We start from the raw sequence: 19,374 nt of genomic DNA, 5'->3' as shown, positions 1-19,374 counted from the left end.
CACGCACGCACGCACGCACGCACGCATACAATAAATTATTTATTATATCAATACAATATTTATTTTCTAAATTAATTAAACAGAAACTTTTCACATAGTTAGAGCTTTCTTTTAATATTTGTTTTTTAATTCTCAGAATCTGGCCAAGAAGCAGACGAGAGCTCGTTTTCTATTCTACAATCAAACTGGAGTATGAACATTGCTAAAATTACATTACGACGAGCAGGCTATTATACTATTCCACCTCTCGACAAATTAGACGAATTTGTTTGTGGCGAGACGTGCATTGTACCGAACTTTACCATCGGCCGCGAGGGTTACGGCAACGTATACTTTCCGGATTCATTCGATGTGTATGGTTTGAACCTCGATGAAATTGGTAAGTTGTATAAATTACAATTGTAATTTTTTATATATTGTTATACCTTTGTTATAATACAATTAAGGCTCCTGACTCCTCAGCCAAGAACTCCGCGTTGATGGTAGCGACATTCCGTCGTGGACAAAATTATTATTATTTATTATTTTATTTAATCCGTTTGCCTTGCGGCTTAGGATGGCTTCCGGTTACATTCTTTTGGTATACATTTACATATTTTAAAACTTAACACTTAAGCCTTATTTTAACACTTCTTTCTATCAATTGAATTGCCTTGGTTTGTCTTATACAAATATCAGTCTTCATATTATACTTAATTCCTACTTAAACTTAAGAATACAATTAAAATCAAAATCTTAATCAAACTTAAAATTCTCTTCAAGTTAGACTACTAATACTTCTCTTCAAGTTAAATTAGAAAACACAAAATTAAAATTTTAAAATAAAATTACCAAAAACAAACAAACAAACAGAATTACATCAGAGTTAGACTTAAAAGTTGTATGCGTATGCATCTACTAGACTTTGGTCTTTGGTTAATTGATCATAACTTTACAGATGAATCTACATTGCCGTTGTCAATACAATGTCTTTGGTGTAATTTAACTTCCTTTGCTTCTTTGTTCTTGCTGTTTTCTCTCTCTTCTTTTTTCCTTTTTGGTCGTCTCCATCCTCACTTTTTCTATCCTTTTCATCGTTTGTAGCCCCTTTCCTTCTTCTCCTATGATTTCTTCTAACGTCATTTCACTCTTTGTTGCTTTGCATTCTTTCGTCATATGGTACAAATTCTCTTCTTCTCTTTTGCAAATTCTACATCTTCTTTCTGCTTCCTCTCTCCAGTACTGACTGCCTCTCGTCTCATTCCCGCATCTGTATCTTGCTATCAAACACCTGTTTTTCTTCTTCTCCTTCCCTCCAGGTATTTCGGTCTTTCTTCTGGTATAATTGTTTTGTAGTCAATGTTATATCTAGATTCACTTATCTTTTGTTGTCTTTTCCTGCTCTCTTTAGTTTTTAATTCTTTCAGGATGTTCTCTGTTATTTCCTCGTTTCCTGTCTTTCTTTCCCTTCTTAATTATTCTTTGTTTATTCCTGCCTCCTCTAACATCTTTTTCCTCTTTCTTTCCCATTTTCCTTCTTCCGCTTCTGGCTGTCTTTCTTTCAGATCTCTTATGCATTCCTTCACTATTTTCTTCTCAGATTGTCTCGCTTTTTCTTCATAACTGAGTGCTCTTTTAATCGCCTGTATTCTAATCTCTTCCATTTTTGTCTCTTCCAGCAGTATATAGTTCGGTGTTCCTCTGTCTAGATTTAATATCCATTTTGCATATTTCCTTTTTATTCCGTCTAAATGTTTTTTCGTCTCTCCAGCCCCATACTTCTGCCCCGTATAGGGCCACGCTTCCTACTAGTGCTTCAAACATTTTTATTCTTCTTTTAAAATCTTCTTTGAATATTCTTTTTCCTATGCTCCATGTCCTTTTCATCGCTATTGTTGCTCTTCGCAGTCTTTCCCTTGTATGTTTCTCCGCGCCTCCGTTTTTTTGTAGCGTGTAGCCAAGATATCTTATCTCCTTGACTTCCTCTATGTTTTCTTCTTTCCATTTCCATTCTCTCTTCTTTCTTTTTTCTCTTCCGTTTTCGAAAACCAGTACTTTCGATTTATCTGCGCTTAAGCTCAGCTCCTTCTTCTCTAAGTATTTTCTAAATTTTTTCATCTCTTTCAGTTCCGTTTCTCTCTCTGCCAATAAAACTATGTCGTCTGCGTATGTTATCGTCCAGATTTTTTCTTTGTCTACTACGATTTCTTCAATTTGCCTTTTTTCCATTTCTTTTTCTAGATCTTTTATGTATATATTGAATAGGGTTGGGCTTAGTGGACATCCTTGTCTGAGTCCTCTTTCTGTTCAAAATTCTTGCGATTTTTCCTCTCCTATTTTTATTACGTTACGTGTCTATATATATTTCTGTGATCCTCCGTCTCAAGTTTGTTTCTATTTCCATCTTCTCCATCATCTCTATCAGTAGTTTTCTGTTTATCTTGTCGAAGACTGCTTTTAAATCCGCAAAAAATGCGAATATTTTTCCTCCTTTTTTGCTTATTGTTAGTTCTCTATTCACTATGTAGTTCACCGTATAGACTGCATCCATGGTTCCTCTTCTCTTCCTGAAGCCAAACTGTGTCTCTCTCAGCTTATCTTCTATTTCCTTTTCTAGCTTTTTGTTCAAAATACTTGCATATATTTTATACGCTAAATCCATTAGCGTTATCCCTCTGTAATTTTTTATTTCGTTTCTGTCTCCTCTTTTGTGTATTGGGCTAATTACGCCTTTGTTCCAATCTTCTGGTAGTCCTTTTCTTTTCCATATTTTATTTATCAATTTCCAGAATTCTCCTATTTCATGTGACATATGTATCCACACCTCGTTCTCTATTCCATCTTCTCCTGGAGCTTTTGCTTTTTTTAACTTTCTCAATATTTCTTTTAGTTCTTCTTTCGTTATGTCTTCTGGTTCTTCTTCCCTCGTTAAGTCTGTTTCCTTTTCCTGTTCGCTTTTTTCTAGTTTTATTTTTCTCTGTGTTTCCCCGAGTAATCCAATGAAGTACTCTCTCCATTCGTCCATCTTTATATCGTCGCTTATCCTCTCCTTTCTCCTCTTTCCGTATTTATTAATGTATTTCCACGCCTCTTTCTCACTTTTTATCTTTCGTATTTTCTCTTCTTCTGCTTGTTCGTGTCTCTTCTTCTGCTCTTTGCACCATTCTTTGTATTCCTTCCTCCTTATATAATCTTCGATTCTTCCCTTCTTTAGGTTTCTCAGAGTTTTTCTTAATTCTTTTTTCTTTTTTTTCCATTCTTTATTGTACCACTCTCTTTCTCCTATTTTCCAGAGTTTAATCTTCTTTCTCTGTTTTGTTATAGATTGCTTTACTTTGTCTCTTATCTCTCTCCATATATCTTTCGTCTCGTTCCGTGTGCTCGCCCAGTCTTTGCAATTTTCTCTGTAGTTTTCTATTCCTTTTTCTGACCAGACACTTTTCTCTATTTCTTTTGTCTTGTTTCTGCCTTTTTCCTTCTTTGTTTGTGCTCATATTACCTCCGCTTCTAATGGAATGTGATCTGACTCTGTTCTGTCTCCTTCTTTTATCGATTTTACTTCTCCTACCGCTTTATCATTTTCTATTATATAGTCTATGACCGACATACCTGACCCTCCTATGTATGTCCATCCTCCATTCTCGTCGAAGCTTCCATTTAAGATTGTCCAGCCTCTTTCTTCTATTTTGTTTAGTAATATCCTTTTTTCTCTGTTACTTACTTTGTCTATGGACCGTCTGATTTCACTTTTCTCTCCTCCTTCTATCGGGCCTCCTTTGTTACCTGTTCTTGCGTTGAAATCTCATATCAGTAAGTAGTTTTCTTCTTCTTCTGGTATCTGCTCCGTTAGGGTTTCTACCGTTTCTTCTATCTCTCTATAAAGCGTAACGATCCTCTAACTGTTTCCATTGTATTTCAGCTTAGCCTCTGCCATTTCTCCGTTTATCTCTTTGATTTCCACTTGTTCTAGACTTTTTCTTACTGCCTTCACGATCCCGCCTTTTGCTCTTTCTTTTGTATGTTTCTTTTTTACCGGTATGCATTTCCAGATGTATTTTTTTGAGACTTTGTTCTCTATCTTCTTCCATCCTTCCTTATCTATCCACGTTTCTGTTAGACCTAGTATATCAAATTCTTCTAAATATTCCCATGCCTCCTCACACCTGTTAGCTAGTCCCGCCACATTCCAAAAGCAAATTTTTAACCCCCCCCTCTTCCTTTTTCCATCCCCGCCGCTTGTATCTTATTCTTCTCCTCCTCTTCTTTTCTCTTCCTTTAGTTTTTTCTCTCTTGTGTTCCATCGATACCATCTGTCTTCTATCATAATCTTTCCGTATCCTACCTTGACCTTGTTTCCTTTTTTTCTTTCTTCTTTCGCTTTCTCCCTCAGTTTGTTCTGCATTTCCTTTTCCATCCTCGTTAGATCGTTGTCTATAAAGACTCCTGCTCTTAACTCTTTCTTTTCGACCATTATCTCTCTCTTTTGCTCCCAGGTTCTTACTTCTGCCACTACCGTACACTTGTCTCCTCTGGACTGCACTTTGTATGCTTTGATTATGTCCACCTCTATTTTCAGGTTCTTTTTTATGAACTCCTTTGTCTCTTGTTCAATTTTATTTTCCTTCCATTTGTTTACTCCTCTCATTATTATATTGTTTTTCCGTTTCTCTATCTTTTTTTTCTTTTTCCCATTCTAGGTTCTCTATTCTCCTCTCTAGATTCTTCTTCTCTTCCTTCCATTCTTCTTTTTCTTTCCTTCTTTCCTCTTCTCTTGTCTGCTTTTCTTCTTCTCATTCTTTTCTTACCTGATCGAGTTGTTCCATCATTCTTTCCATTTTTTTACTAATATTTTGCTCAATCTCTTCCTATCTTTTTCAGTGCAGTTATTATTGTCTCTTCTCCACCTGCTACGTACTTTTCTATGCTGTTGCATTCCCCTTTTGCCTTATCTCCTGCCGGTCTTTCCGGTGGCGCCATCTGTTTCTTCTCTCTGTGACCTATTTGTTCTTACTTATCTCGCCTCGCTTTCTTCTCTTTTCACAGTTTCCTAACTTAAACTTTCGTTCAGATTTTGGATCCTTCTGTGTGTTTTAATCCTTCCTATCTTTTTGTTCCCTTCACAGCCTCGGCTTTTCTCCTTCACTATCTTCCTTCTTCTCCCGCTTTTTCCTTTTCTTCCCTCTACAGTTGCACTAATCTGCTATTTTATTTTTGCCTGTTGGACACTCGTTTACCTTCTAACGCTATCCAACCGAAAGTCACAAAATTAGAACTAATACATGTGAAACGTGAAGATTGACGATGAGATGTTGTCGTGCATGTCAGTTTGTTATTATGTGTTTTATTGTCAAAATATGACTTGTCTTGTATTTACCAAATTCGTAAAAATGGACCGCGAGTAAAGTTTCTTTGAATTTTATATATAAAAGAACATTTTTCACTTCTTTCAATAGCTATCCTAAATAGGCGTCACTTTACGTGCTTTTTACGACTATTTACTGACTGCTAGGTGAAAAAAGGATAGTCGTGACCGATATTTAGAAGTGTTTTAAAGTCATCTGATTAGTTTGTTTTATCCAAATTAGCTTTATTTAGAAATGGCACGTCGGACAAAATTACGTGACCGTGTGTTTTCCTATTTCAATAGCTGCACTTACATGCTTTTTACGACTATTTACTGACTGTTAGGCGGAAAAAGGATAGTCGTGACCGATATTTAGAAGTGTTTTAAAGCCATATGCTTGGTCTGTTTTATCCAAATTAGCTTTATTTACAAATGGCACGTCGGACAAAATTACGTATCATTTCACGCAATTTCTCGCTTCTGACGTCACGACTTCGATATGGCCGCGGCGAGTACTTAGGAGCCTTAAAAGGCTACTCCTTTATTAGTTCGTAAATCGTACGAGTTATATTTAAAATTGTCAGGTCCTTCAAGGTTAAATTTTTTTTGTTAGAAAATGTAACACTTTTTCAATCTTCATGCTAGGTTATGTGATTTCGAGCAAAATCTAATTTTGTTGTTTTATGATTTTACATAAAAGGTGACTTTAACGACTTTTTTTTACCACTTTAACCGTTTATCTTGCAGTATTTGTTGCACATGTGTAGTCACAGGCAGTTTCTCTTGTTACTTCACTAGCAGTTTGGTTCGAGGTAGTGCCTCGGTGGTCAAACTAACTAAGATGGTAGTGAGATCCAAGTTTGAATCCTGGCTGAGATAATATTTTCCGCAAAAGATTTTACGTTGTCTTCGAGGGGATTTTAGAGATGCAAGTTAGCATCAATATTATTAAAATTGATTTTTAATTTAATTACGTAATATTCCTGTTTTGGTTTATTTTCAAGAGCTAAAATTCATTTGAACATCAAGATCTTGTTATTACATGTTTTGGTTTACCTTTTATTTAATGTGTTGTATACAAATTACGATTTTCAATCTATATCATATTATGTTATATATTTTTAATTTTTTTGATTTAGAATTTTATCCTTGTTGTTTAATGTTAAGTAAGGATACAGTAATGTCTCTAATGAAGACATCTTCTGAACGTAGCTCTGTAGAGTGATAATCGATTTATTAAAGAATTATTTTGATATGTACATAAATCTTGTGATAGTTCTATATCCACATTCACAAAATGCTATGCTATTGAATAATTTTGCATAATTTGAAATGTGTATGTACGAATAAAAATGTTACACTCGCGGCACTCGCGTATACTCTTGGTACACATGCTTTCCCGACTCTTACTATCTATGAAAGAAAGAACTCTTTTATAAGAACAACTTTTATTACTTGGAAATTACAAAGACGAACGGTTTGTAGCACAAAAATATATGTGCTATGGCACAAAGCCAGACAACAACTCGTCCGTTAAAGAACCTAACCAGGATAGTAGTAAGATTCAAGTTCGAATCTTGGCTGAGATAATATTTTTTCCGAGGGGGAATTCACAACCCAAAATTTTGTACACCAATGCCGATTTTTGGCATTGCTGTAAAACACTGCCGACATTTTTGTACACTGCCGACAATGCTTATTGTTAGTCAATGCCTACAATGCCGTCAATCCTATATTAAAATTAAGGCAATGCCATGCAATTATGAACACTACCGCGTGCCCATTATCATACGCCAATGCCTGCCCAAGAATTCTAAAGCTTTCCCGAAGTATTCAAAAATTTTTGTGCTCAACCCCATGATCGAAAAACCGACTCTGAAGTGAGCTCACCACTCCCCAACCACTGACGACAATGCCGTCAATATTATAGGTCACTGCTTACTTTTTTCGGCAGTCCACTGCCGAAATTTTGTACACCAATGCCGGCTGTGAATTTCCCCTCGATTTTTTCCAAAAGATTTTACACTTTCTTCGAGGAGATTTTAGAGATGCAAGTTAACATCGATATTATTAAAATTGATTTTTAATTTAATTATGTAATATTACTGTTTTTTATTCTTATTATATCTAATATCGATTATACGCGGCTAGCTAACTGAAGCTCGGCCGACATCACCAAACTGAGAAGCGAAAGTGCAGCGGTATAACACTATCCTTGGAAAGAAGGGGAAGCAGGTGGAAATTTGGGTTCGCAGTTTGATGGGAGGTGTGGGGAAAGACTGAAAAGGAGTGATGGCAGTGTAGTAAGAAGGGGCATTTTTGTTTTGAGTGCCCAGTGAACACTCAAGCGCAAGGAAAACTAGGTTTGGTCGAGCTTATTGAAACGGCTCCGATTAAATTGAGCAGAATGCCCCAACATTAGCGAATAAAAGCGAATTTGTAAAAAAAGATTTTTTTGGTTTTTGTGGCAAATAAACGATAAGGATTGTTCTTTTAAATTCAACACTGGTTTTGATGTATCTCTTTTTAATATTGGTTTGTTAGGAGGTAGGAGTCATTGTTTTTCTTAGATAATATTGAGTTGCCCTACAGGGGAGGAGTTCCAATTAAATTTAGAACTTTGATTAGAATTCAATTAAGAAAATTTTTTTTTAAATGTACGTGGCCGATATTTTTAATGGATTGTTACATAAGTTTGTTTGGATTTTGGCGTGCTCACTTTAGAGCCTAGGGAGAAGCGAAAAATTAGGTGAAAGAGTATTGTTAACATTGGTTGTATTGTAGAGTTGTATTGTGGCTATACGAGGTGTGATCAAAAAGTAAGGTGACTTTTTATTTTTATAAAAAAATATTCATTTATTCATCCAAAATTATGGTATCCCCTTCAAAATAATCCTCCTCTGATACAATGCATTTGTGCCAGCGCTTTTTCCAGTTGTCAAAACATTTCTGAAATGCACTTTTGGGTATTGCCTTGAGCTCCTCCAGCGATGCAGCCTTAATCTCCTCAATCGTCGCAAATCTTCGTCCTTTCATAGGCCTTTTCAATTTTGGGAAGAGGAAAAAGTCGCAGGGGGCCAAGTCTGGTGAATACGGTGGCTGAGGCATGATGATAGTGTTGTTTTTGGCCAAAAAAGTACTCAGTAGTAACGACGTATGCGCAGGTGCATTATCATGGTGCAGAATCCATGAATTTTCTTTCCACACTTTCGGACGTTTTTTTCTTATTGATTCACGCAAACGCCGCATAACCTCAAGGTAATACTCCTTGTTTACCGTACGACCTTGTGGTAGGAATTCTTGATGCACAACGCCATGGTAATCAAATAAAACTGTGAGTAAAACCTTGACATTCGAACGAACTTGGCGTGCCTTTTTTGGTCTTGGCTCTCCTGGTCTGGGCTCTTCCACTGGGATGATTGGGCTTTGGTTTCGACGTCATAACCATATACCCATGTTTCGTCACCAGTTACAACCCTTTTGAGCAGATCAGGATCATCATTGACGTCGTTCAACATGTCTTGGGCGATGTTCATGCGACGCTGCTTCTGATCAAAATTAAGCAGTTTTGGAACGAATTTCGCTGACACACTTGTCATACCCAAAACATCCGTTAAAATTGATTGGCATGAGCCAAACGATATGTTAAGATCATCAGCTATTTCTCTAATCGTGATTCGACGATTTTTCAACACAATTTCTTTCACTTCCTGAACATTTTTGTCGGTTTTTGACGTGCTGGGGCGTCCAGAGCGAGGTTCATCGTTAACATTTTCTCGGTCCTCTTGGAATAACTTATACCATTTATAAACATTTTTTTTTGCTTAAAGTTGACTCACCGTACGCCAATATCAACATTTCAATAGTTTTTGAACACTTAATACCATTTTTTACACAAAAATTAATACAAACTCTCTGCTCCATTATTTTCAACAGCAAAAAATCGCTGAGCACGCAAACACGAGTCTAACCTTTAAGCCTCTCACATAAAAACAACACATGCTATATAGTCAAAACTGTGAACATATGATCGTGACGAGTGTACCAACACAAAAAAAAATTTTGAAATTAGAGTGTACAGAGCGCGCGAAATTCAAAAAGTCACCTTACTTTTTGATCACACCTCGTATTTTAGTGTACAGTTTTTTCAATTTAGTAATTCATTTAGTGAGTTTGGTGCAAAATAAAATGGAGGAACAAGACAAGCATTTTCGGTATACAGAGTGATTCAAAATAACCTGGTCCCGAAGCTGGCATATTCGTAATCGAATTCTGAGACGATTTTTCCTTTTGCAAAAATTTGTCCGGAGCTTAGTTTTCAAGTTACAATAAGAATTAGTTAGCGTATGACGGGTCAGGTACAAGTGGTAGACAGGGGCGGCGCGACTCATTGTTACACGTGGGTGTTTCCGTGGGGCACCTCCTGCGCTCAAATGACTGACAAATGTACATGGACAGCACATTCCTATTTAAACTTTCTCTCTCTCTCTCTCTCTCTCTCTCTCTCTCTCTGTCACTTTAATTATGCTACATTTAACTTGTCAAATTTCGATCTGTCATCCGGCCGTCAAATATCGGGATAACCGTGAAATCTTCAAGTAAGTTTACATTATTATAATAAATGTACGCCCGCGAATAATAAAAATTAATGCAAATTAGATTACTTAAATGTGCACTTGCAAGTTAAAAGTAGCACTTTTAAAACGCACAAAAAGGGATAGAAAGAAGAGAGAGAGCGAGACGGGGGGGGCTTTGAACAAGTTTAAGCACGTTTACTTACGCACACGGCGATCAGCTTATTGTTTCCACGATGCGACAGTTCAATTTAAATTTGTCCTTTATCCAGATCTATCCCTCGAAGTTGTTTCATAGTTCACCACATTTACACTATTTACTCTGCATTTGATTGATAATCGCGGAACTACGCGACGAACCGATCGATCGACTTTATTAATTACTATTAATCACTACTGTAAACACTACAATCATTTGATGCGTTAAAATTACTCGAAGAAACACATATTTACGTTACGATCACACAACACGTGTTCACTCGACGATATGAAGCAGTCGACTGAATGTTATTAGTTATGTTGTTATAAGAGTGTCGAACGATTGGTTAAAGCCATAAGTCAAAACGCGGTAATTCAAAATGAAAATATTGATTAATACGATTTACATCAATACAATTTATTAGAAAAATGTGACAAATGCATGTTTATTATTACTTGTTAAAAATTGTAAGTGATTTTACCAAGATAATTATTTAGAATATTTATTATAAAAAAAACTTCAAGGATATAATTCTTGAAATCTCCTTGCAGCAACGGATAATCTGCCCTTTTCAGGGCAACCAAATATTTTATTTCGAGCAATATTTTCACAGTTTTCGCAAATATTCAAAAATAAGAAATAAAAAAAAATGTTTAGAAAAAATTGATTTTGATAAAATTATTTCTTGAATATTTAGAATGAATAATAATTATCTTGATAAAGTCACTATCATACAATTTTTAACAAATATTGATAAACATGCATTTGCAACATTTTTCTAATAAATTGTATTGATGTAAATTGTATTAACCAATATTTTTATTTTAAATTGCCGCGTTTTGACTTATGGCTTTAACCAATCGTTCGACACTCTTATAACAACATAACCAATAACATCCAGTCGACTGCTTTATATCGTCGAGTGAACACGTGTTGTGTGATCGTAACGTAAACACGTGTTTCTTCGAGTAATTTTAACGCATCGAATGATTGTAGTGATTAGAGTAGTAATTAATAAAGTTGATCGATCGGTTCGTCGCGTAGTTCCGCGTTTATCGATCAAGTGCAGAGTAAATAGTGTAAATGTGGTAAAATATGAAACAACTTCGAGGGATAGATATGGATAAAGGACAAATTTAAATTGAACTGTCGCATCGTGGAAACAATAAGCTGATTGCCGTGTGCGTGAGTGAACGTGCTTAAACTTGTTTAAAGCCCCCTTCTCCCCCGTCTCTCTCTCTCTCTCTCTCTCTCTCTCCTTTCCTTTTTGTGCGTTTTAAAAGTGCTACTTTTAACTTGCAAGTGCACATTTAAGTAATCTAATTTGCATTAAATTTTATTATTCTCGGGCGTACATTTATTATAATAATGTAAACTTACTTGAAGATTTTACGGTCATCCCGATATTTGACGGCCGGATGACAGATCGAAATTTGACAAGTTAAATGTAGCATAATTAAAGTGACAGAGAGAGAGAGAGAGAGAGAGAGAGAGAGAGAGAGAGAGAGAAAGAAAGTTTAAATAGAAATGTGCTGTCCATGTACTTTTGTCAGTCATTTGAGCACAGGAGGTGCCCCATGGAAACACCCGCGTGTAACAGTGAGTCGCGCCGCCCCTGTCTGCCACTTGTAACCCGTCATACGCTAACTAATTCTTATTGTAACTTGAAAACTAAGCTCCGGACAAATTTTTGCAAAAGGAAAAATCGTCTCAGGATTCGATTACGAATATGCCAGCTTCGGGACCAGGTTATTTTGAATCACTCTGTATCATGCTTTTTTTCTTGGAAGAAAAAACACTACTTAAGCAGCCGAAAAGATATGAAATGTTTACAAAACATCTGCAGTTACTGATAAAGTGATATGCCCGATTCAGGCAAAGTGAGTTCGAACTTGAAGCTCAGGAACATTTTGGACGGCCTTAAGGCTGTTAACGTCTCAGCCGAGAACTCCGCATTGACGATGGCGACGTACCATTGCGGACAAAATTAGAACTAGTAGGCCTGAAACATGACAGATTGACGATGAAATTTTGTCATGCATGTCATTTTGTTATTATGTGCTTTTTTTGTGAAAATGTGACTTGTTTCGTATTTATCAAATTTGTAAAAATGGACTGCAAGTAAAGTCTTGAAATTTTTTTTTACTTTTATTTGTATGGTTTTTTTGTTTAAATAGGCTTTACTTTAAGTGCTTTTTATGATTATTTACTGACTAGGCGGAAAGTTATTTTTTTGGAATTTATAAGAAATGACTTTGTTTCAGAAAGAAATTTTTGTTGATCTGTTTAGTGAATTTCAGGATATTTTTTCTGTATTAATAGTGACTGTGAAAGTGTGATGTTCTTCAATTGAAATTATTTTTATTCTATTAAACAAGTTCCTAGAAGAATTTTTCTTTGTTTGCATGCGGAAGTTGAAATTATTCAAGAGATGAAAAATTAATAAGCTATTGAGGAGTTTTAGTCTTTTGGTTTCTCCAGCAGTATGATTAGGAAGAAAAGTAGTTTATTAAAATTCCGATTATTGAAAGCTTAACACTGTTACTAAAAAATTTTTTTTTATTGCTTAGAATAGATCTTTTGGACCAGTTTTCTAGTAATGCTTGATTTTCAACATTAGATTTAAAAAATAATTTTTGGCAGTTGAAAACATCTGAGAATAGAGAGAAAACCACATTTTTATAGGAAATGGATTTTGACAGTTTATTGTTATGTTCTCTAGATTATGTAACGCTGCAGCCAATTTTGAACAGTTAATAGAGCAAGAGCTTTAGCAATTTATTTAAAAAAATCTGTTTAATTTATTTGGATGACGTGACTGTTTATGCTAAAACTTTTGAAGTGATGGTAGACAAATTAAGGAAAATTTTTTTGGTAGACAATTTAAGGAAATTTTGTTAAGCAAATTTGACTATTAATCTCAAGAAGTGTAATCCTTTTGGAAGACAAGTTAAATATTTAGGGCATGTTTCTTCTAGGGTCATTTTGACTGATCTGAAAAAATTACTACTGTTATGGGGTGGTATGTTCCTTAGAATAAAAAACTGGTTTGGAGCTTTTTAGGAGTTTATTCTTATAGAAAATTCATGAAAGCTTCGGAACTTTCTGGATTTTGTTCTTATTATAGAAAATTTATGACACGTTTTTCTTTAATTGCTAAACCGTTGTTTGTTTTAACTGAAACTCAATTGAATTTGGGTTTAAACAGTGTTAAGAAGCTTATTTGAAATTAAAACAGGTTTTAGCGACAACTCTTGTCTTTCTTTTTTTTTTGGAAAGTTTTTGAATGTTATATTAGATACGGATAGTCCGATCACGGGATTGGTGCAGTTTTGTCTCAAATACAAAAAAGTACTATGAAAGTTATCGCTTATTTTAATCCTTCTTTAAGCAAAATTAAGAGGACTCTTAATCTGTGACTCGGAAGGAGTTATTTTAGCGATGGTTGAAGTAATAAAGCATTTTCATTGTTATTTATATGTATAACCTTTTTTAATTTATACAGACTATGCTTGAGTGATTGTTTTTTAAAGAATTAGAAGGACAATTGACACAATGGTCAGAACCTTCAGCAATATGATTTTGAAATTAGTTATCGTAGTATCGATGGACTTTCTAGATCTTGTATAGAAGTGGATTGTAGATTTTACTTCAGAATAGAAGTGCAGAATATTTTGAACGAGGAAGATTTTATTGGTTGCATAGAATTTAAAGAAAATTTTTCTGAAGACTGGCGCAAAAAATAGTTAAATCAGAAAATTTTACTATTTCTTCAAGGAAAAGAAGTAGATAGACGACCTTTTTGGGAAGAGATTACTGCTAAAGAAATTTCTTCAAAGATTTATTGGTTGCATTAGGATGCATTGATTGTTTGAGATTTTATATGAGAGATGGGACGCTCCAAATTTAAAAACTGATTTATTACAGCTTATTGTTCTCAAAAATCAAATTAACTGAATCTTGGAAAAAGCTCATGATTCTTCTTTTGAAAGATATTTCAGAGACGTTGGAGAAGATTCGAAAGCGCTTTTATTGGGTTTTTATTGGGCTACGTGTAAAAAAGATGTGGAAGAATAGTGCAGAATCTGTAAACTTTGTATAGCGAAGAAGGATTTACGAGAGTGAGTTAAAAATTACCGGACTTTTGTAATAAAACACTTTGTCGGTTGTCGTACCTCTTTCCGCGAATGCATGCTTACAGTTGGTACTACTGTGGTGATATGTGCTTCACTCGATCTTGATCGCAACAGTGTTGAGCCGGCAGTGGCAGCGTAAACATGTTCGTTCCGCTAGCAGTTTGCATCAAAAACGAACAAAGGGTAGTAATATGATTTCTTTGGCAGAAGCATGATTGATGTTCAAAGTAGGCGCTACGTTATCGATAGTAACTCGCCTATTTGTCAAAACCATCAATCGTGCTTGCTCAATTTTTTCATCCGTGACGGACGCTCTGCTCCTTGTTCTTGCGTCACAATTGTTCGGCCACTTTAAAACTTCTCAATCCACTCGAAAACACTTGTCCAGGACAATGTACTGTCCCCGTATTGTGGTGAAAGTCTACGATGAATTTCAGCCCCTTTTACTCCTTCTGATCAAAGAAATCATATCACTGCCCTTTGTTCGTCTTTGGTGCAAACTGCTAGTAGAGTGGACATGTTTACACTGCCACTGCCGGCTTAACACTGGTGCGATCAATGTCAACTGAGGTACACATTACCACAGTAGTATCAACTGTAAACAAGTATTTGCGGAAGGCGGTACGATAATCGACAAAGTGTTTTATTAGGAAAGTCCGGATAATTTTTGACTCACCCTTGTATTTGATAAAGAAAGTTCTTTCTTACAAATTTATAATGTCGGAGCACCTTTTAAAAGATTGCAAATGGATATTCTTGATCCTTTACTTCTTCGTCAGGAAACAAATATCTTCTTGTTATTGTTTCACAAAGTGGAAGCTTTTTCTTTGAATAGTGTTAAGCCTACGACAGTAGCGAAAGTGTTTGTTTATTAAGTTATTTCTGGGCATGGTGTTTCTTTAGATTATATATTCTCGCGATTATTCCAAGAATTATCAATTATAAATTGCGATTTAATTCAATAACGTAGCTGCTTACTTTGTAGACTCATGAGTAACTTTCAATGACTGAGAGATCACATCTAACGCGTATGTTTGATTGTGATTCCAGTATTTGAATCACGCGATATAGGGGATATTTTGTTTGACTCCGTAATTTTGTCTTGCCCCATCTTCCTCTATCTCGAAAACAGAAAATCAAATCACAATGTGATGTATGATTTATTTTGTCCAGTACTATTATATTTATATGATAATATGAGTAAAGTTTAAAATGAAGAAGTATATACGATTAAATGTTTTAATAAAATGTACCTTAAAAAAGTTTTGAAATAAATAAAAATGCCTTATAATTTGTAATAATTGTGTATTGATTAGCGTTACTACATAACGACAGGCTACTAAACAAATGATTCATAAGTAATTACTAGTAATTTATCACTTAAGAATGAAGATAATACGAATTGCTCATAATATTTACACGATTTATAATACTATTTTCTCTTCTATTAGTTTTAATTTAATATTAACGTTTGAGACTTTTCCGTATTGACGATGTTACATTTACCATTGCAGTTCACTTTCGTCATAAGGAGGTAATCATCTATCCCGACGATGAAAAAAAGCCACCAGTGGGACAAGGTCTGAATCGAAGAGCGCAGGTCACCCTGGACAAAGTGTGGCCGCATGACAAGTCACTGCATGAGCCGATTACGGATCCACAGCGACTTGCTGCGATGAACTATGAAGGAAAATTGCGCCGAGTGTCCGCGAAGCATGACACCCGCTTCCTCGAGTATCGACCAGAGACTGGTTCGTGGGTTTTTAAAGTTGACCACTTTTCCAAGTATGGTCTCAGCGATTCAGACGAGGATGACAATCAAATCTCGTCGACTTCGGAAGCGAAGAAACTGAAGGGATTTCCCGCGCCCGTGCAAAAAGGCGTGGGTAAGTCCATTGATCCATCCGCGGGGATGAATAAGGAGGCGATTAATGGAATGGCCATCAACGGAACGCTTGACGGTACGAAGATTGGAAACAGCAAGCAACCAAGTGCAGTTGAGGATTTTTTAGGAAAGACTCCAATCATCCGTTTTGCTTACAATGATCGCAGTTACGATGAGCGAGGAATGATTATCAGTCCGATTGGGGAGACCTCGTTTGGTCGTTCTGATTTTATTCGCGGGGATTATAGTTACGAGAAACGGATAACTGTCAGTCCAGTTGGTGATAATGCTCGAGTCGCTGGTACTGATAGCCACAAGTTGCAGCTCATGAAGGCCAGCTTCTTTGATGCAAACGATGAAGACATAAATGAAGAAGAAACGAGCAATGGCATATTTCCCTCCGTGCAGAAAACCCTAATACGCTACTTCTCGGACGTTACGGAGGCCAAGAGCGATCAAGAAGCTCCATACAACGCTACGACGTTATGCGCGACTCTCGTGAATGAAACGTTTTCTACGCCACTCCCGGAGAATCTGGCGCTTTGCGCATCTAGAAGATCGCATCTGCCTCGTATCGGCGCGCAAGATAAACAGTTGATCATCGAAAAGATTGTTTCGCCGTGTGTAGTTACGCCGATCACGAGCGTGCTGAAGTATCATTATGAAGTTGTGCCGCTTAAGGAGTCCAGGTTGAATAGGTTGCGATTTCGCTGCGTTGCTGACGCCGGTGTATATATGGGTCGGACGTTTCGACCCAGTTGGGGCGCTGGACTGACGCTGTTGTCACTGAGCACGCAGGAGCAAGCGACTAAAATGCAGCTACGGAGTGCATTTAGTCATTTAAGTCGCTATGTCTCTGGTCGTCCTGTTGACGACGTCTCGTCGACGGTGATCGTTCAACGCCTGCAGATTTTAGGCGGTGATGAATACGACGCAAAAACGTTTAGGGACAGTATAGAACGTCACCTGAGAATCCAGCTAGATCATTGCGTGATAGGTCACGAAGAGGACTGTCCTACATTTAATGTGGCGACTGACAATGCGAACGAGGCATTGCAGTTGCATTGTACGCTGGCGCAAGATTTCGCAGAAAAAGAGCAAAGACCAAGTGAGGACACCAACGACGAGCAGATACAAGGTAGCGGTGCCAACGAGAGATCGTTCCGTCAATACGCGAGTATCGTGTGGACTCTGTGCGTGGCGCTCTGGGGAAATTACGCCAGTCAAGACACAGTTAATAATGCTAACGAGGAACACTACAACGTCATGATGAGAAGGGAGGCCGTGGGCGGGTGGCTAAGGAATGTAGTACAGAGATCGGTTGAACGGGAAATCAAAAGCATTGACAGTGAAGCAAAGAGTTCCCATGAGAAGACGATACTGTCGCTACTCTCTGCTTGCAAGTTAGAAGATGCCTGCCAGGAAGCGCGGAAGGCCGGGGACCATTGTTTGGCGTTGCTGATGGCGCAACTGCGAAGTGGCGCAATGGTGAAAAAGTTGATCAAGCAGCAGCTTGCACTGTGGCAGGAGACCGACGTAGATGAAAATCTCACAATTGATCGTTTGAAACTGTTTATGCTAGTAGCGGGCGAGCCGCTTATCTCTAGTAAGCACGGTACCATCAACGTGTGTGAGGATCTGGACTGGAAGCGCGCCTTCGCTATCCATCTGTGGTACCTATCGCCGCCGACCTGTTCGATTACTGATGCCTTGGACCTCTACGAGGCATCGTTCAACACGACGGAAGCCCAAATGTACACTGCGATGCCTGAACCTGAGTACAGAGAGAATGATTACGACGCCGAGTTGAGTAACGGCAAGCGGATATATGATCTCTGCTTTCATCTCTTGAAGTTGTACTGCACTGGAAATCACGATCTGGGCGAGCTTCTGAATCCGTTGTCGTACACCGCTAATCCCTTAGATTACAGATTGAGGTAACTTGTTTGGATTTTTTATAAATCAGTATGATTACACAGTTTTTTAAATAAACGCGCGCGCGCACACACACATACAAATTATACATATATTGTGTGTGCGTGTGTTTCATCTATTTTTAGACAAGTCAAAATTATCATAAAACGAATTCAAAACTATCCAGATATTCTTGTTAGTAGATAAAAGACAGAATTGAATTCACAATATGATGCTTTATGAATTCAATCTTTAACATATTATTTATTATATGTTCCACAATTTTAAAATGTGATTGAATTTACTTGATTAATTTACGCATCAAAACTTTAAAATGCGCAAATTCATACATAATAAAATATTTTGGTAAAAAGAATTATTTATGTTTGTGATATACGACCTATTTATGTTTTAAGTGTTTCTATTTTGATTTTTATTCACATTATAGTATGATAATGTGTGAATTTTAGAATAAATAAAAATTTAAAAATTTTATTGCTTATTATATAGGTTCGTAACATTTTAACTTTTTTTTTGCGTTATGACAAACAGAAGTCGTTTCTTATATAATTTTGTACGCTGAATCCGAATTTGGCCGTAGAATTAATTTATTACGTTAGGTTACGAGATAAATCGGTTTAAATATCCCAGAAATAACGATTTTAATCCATGTTAATTGTTAAATTTTTTTTTCTGTTAATTTTGCAAACGTCATTTTTAAGTACTAGTTATTTTTATGTCTAAAATTAATTTTGGTTTGTATCCACACTATTTTTTTTGTAGTTATATCTGAAGATAGAGTATCTATAGCGCATTGTAGCATAGCACTTGATTTTTATGAAAGCAATTAATTTTATTTTACATTTAACATTTTACATAAATTCTATATTCTTGATTATTTTTTATCTATTCATTGATCAGTATATTTATATATAGACTTTAATTCTAGTTATAGTTAATACTTGTAATTGAATTATATTGCATTTAGTAACTACGCTGAATATATGTATATATATATGTGTGCGTGCGTGCGCGCGTGCGCGCGTGCGTGCGTGCGTGCGTGCGTGCGTGCGTGCGTGTGTGCGCGTGCGTGTGCGTGTGTATGTATGTATGTATACACAAGTTAATTGAAATTTTTTTTCAACTTTTGTCACTGTTATTTGAATAAATCTTTTTTTTGTGTATACATTAATACGGACTAATACATCATCCTCTCAACTTTTGTGAGTGACTTTGAAATTTTATATTCATATAAATAAAGTGCAAAGTACCTTAGGAATGGAACATTTTGAATCGATTCTTAAAAAGTGGACTTTTATTTTTTTCTCTAAAACCATTCAATA

The 19,374-nt window shown here is 36.3% G+C and overlaps 1 protein-coding gene and 1 pseudogene across 4 annotated transcripts in view; one reads left to right on the top strand and one right to left on the bottom strand.

The window, feature by feature from the left end:
- LOC105201691 (nuclear pore complex protein Nup98-Nup96) overlaps positions 1-19,374 on the top strand; it is a 68,102-nt gene that overhangs the window by 39,749 nt on the left and 8,979 nt on the right. For all 4 annotated transcript variants that reach the window (XM_039457862.1, XM_026139385.2, XM_039457863.1 and 1 more), the window contains exons 15-16: positions 137-379; positions 15,747-18,054. In XM_039457862.1, coding sequence (XP_039313796.1) covers positions 137-379; positions 15,747-18,054 — 2,551 coding nt within the window. The remainder of the gene's footprint in view (positions 1-136; positions 380-15,746; positions 18,055-19,374) is intronic.
- Positions 1,034-2,401, bottom strand: LOC120359646 (annotated as a pseudogene).

The sequence above is a fragment of the Solenopsis invicta genome, chromosome 15 (assembly GCF_016802725.1).
Source record: "Solenopsis invicta isolate M01_SB chromosome 15, UNIL_Sinv_3.0, whole genome shotgun sequence".
In the NCBI taxonomy this organism is placed as follows: Eukaryota; Metazoa; Arthropoda; class Insecta; order Hymenoptera; family Formicidae; genus Solenopsis; species Solenopsis invicta.
The sequence above is the reverse complement of the archived record's forward strand: the minus strand, read 5'-3'. Positions and strand labels throughout refer to the sequence as shown.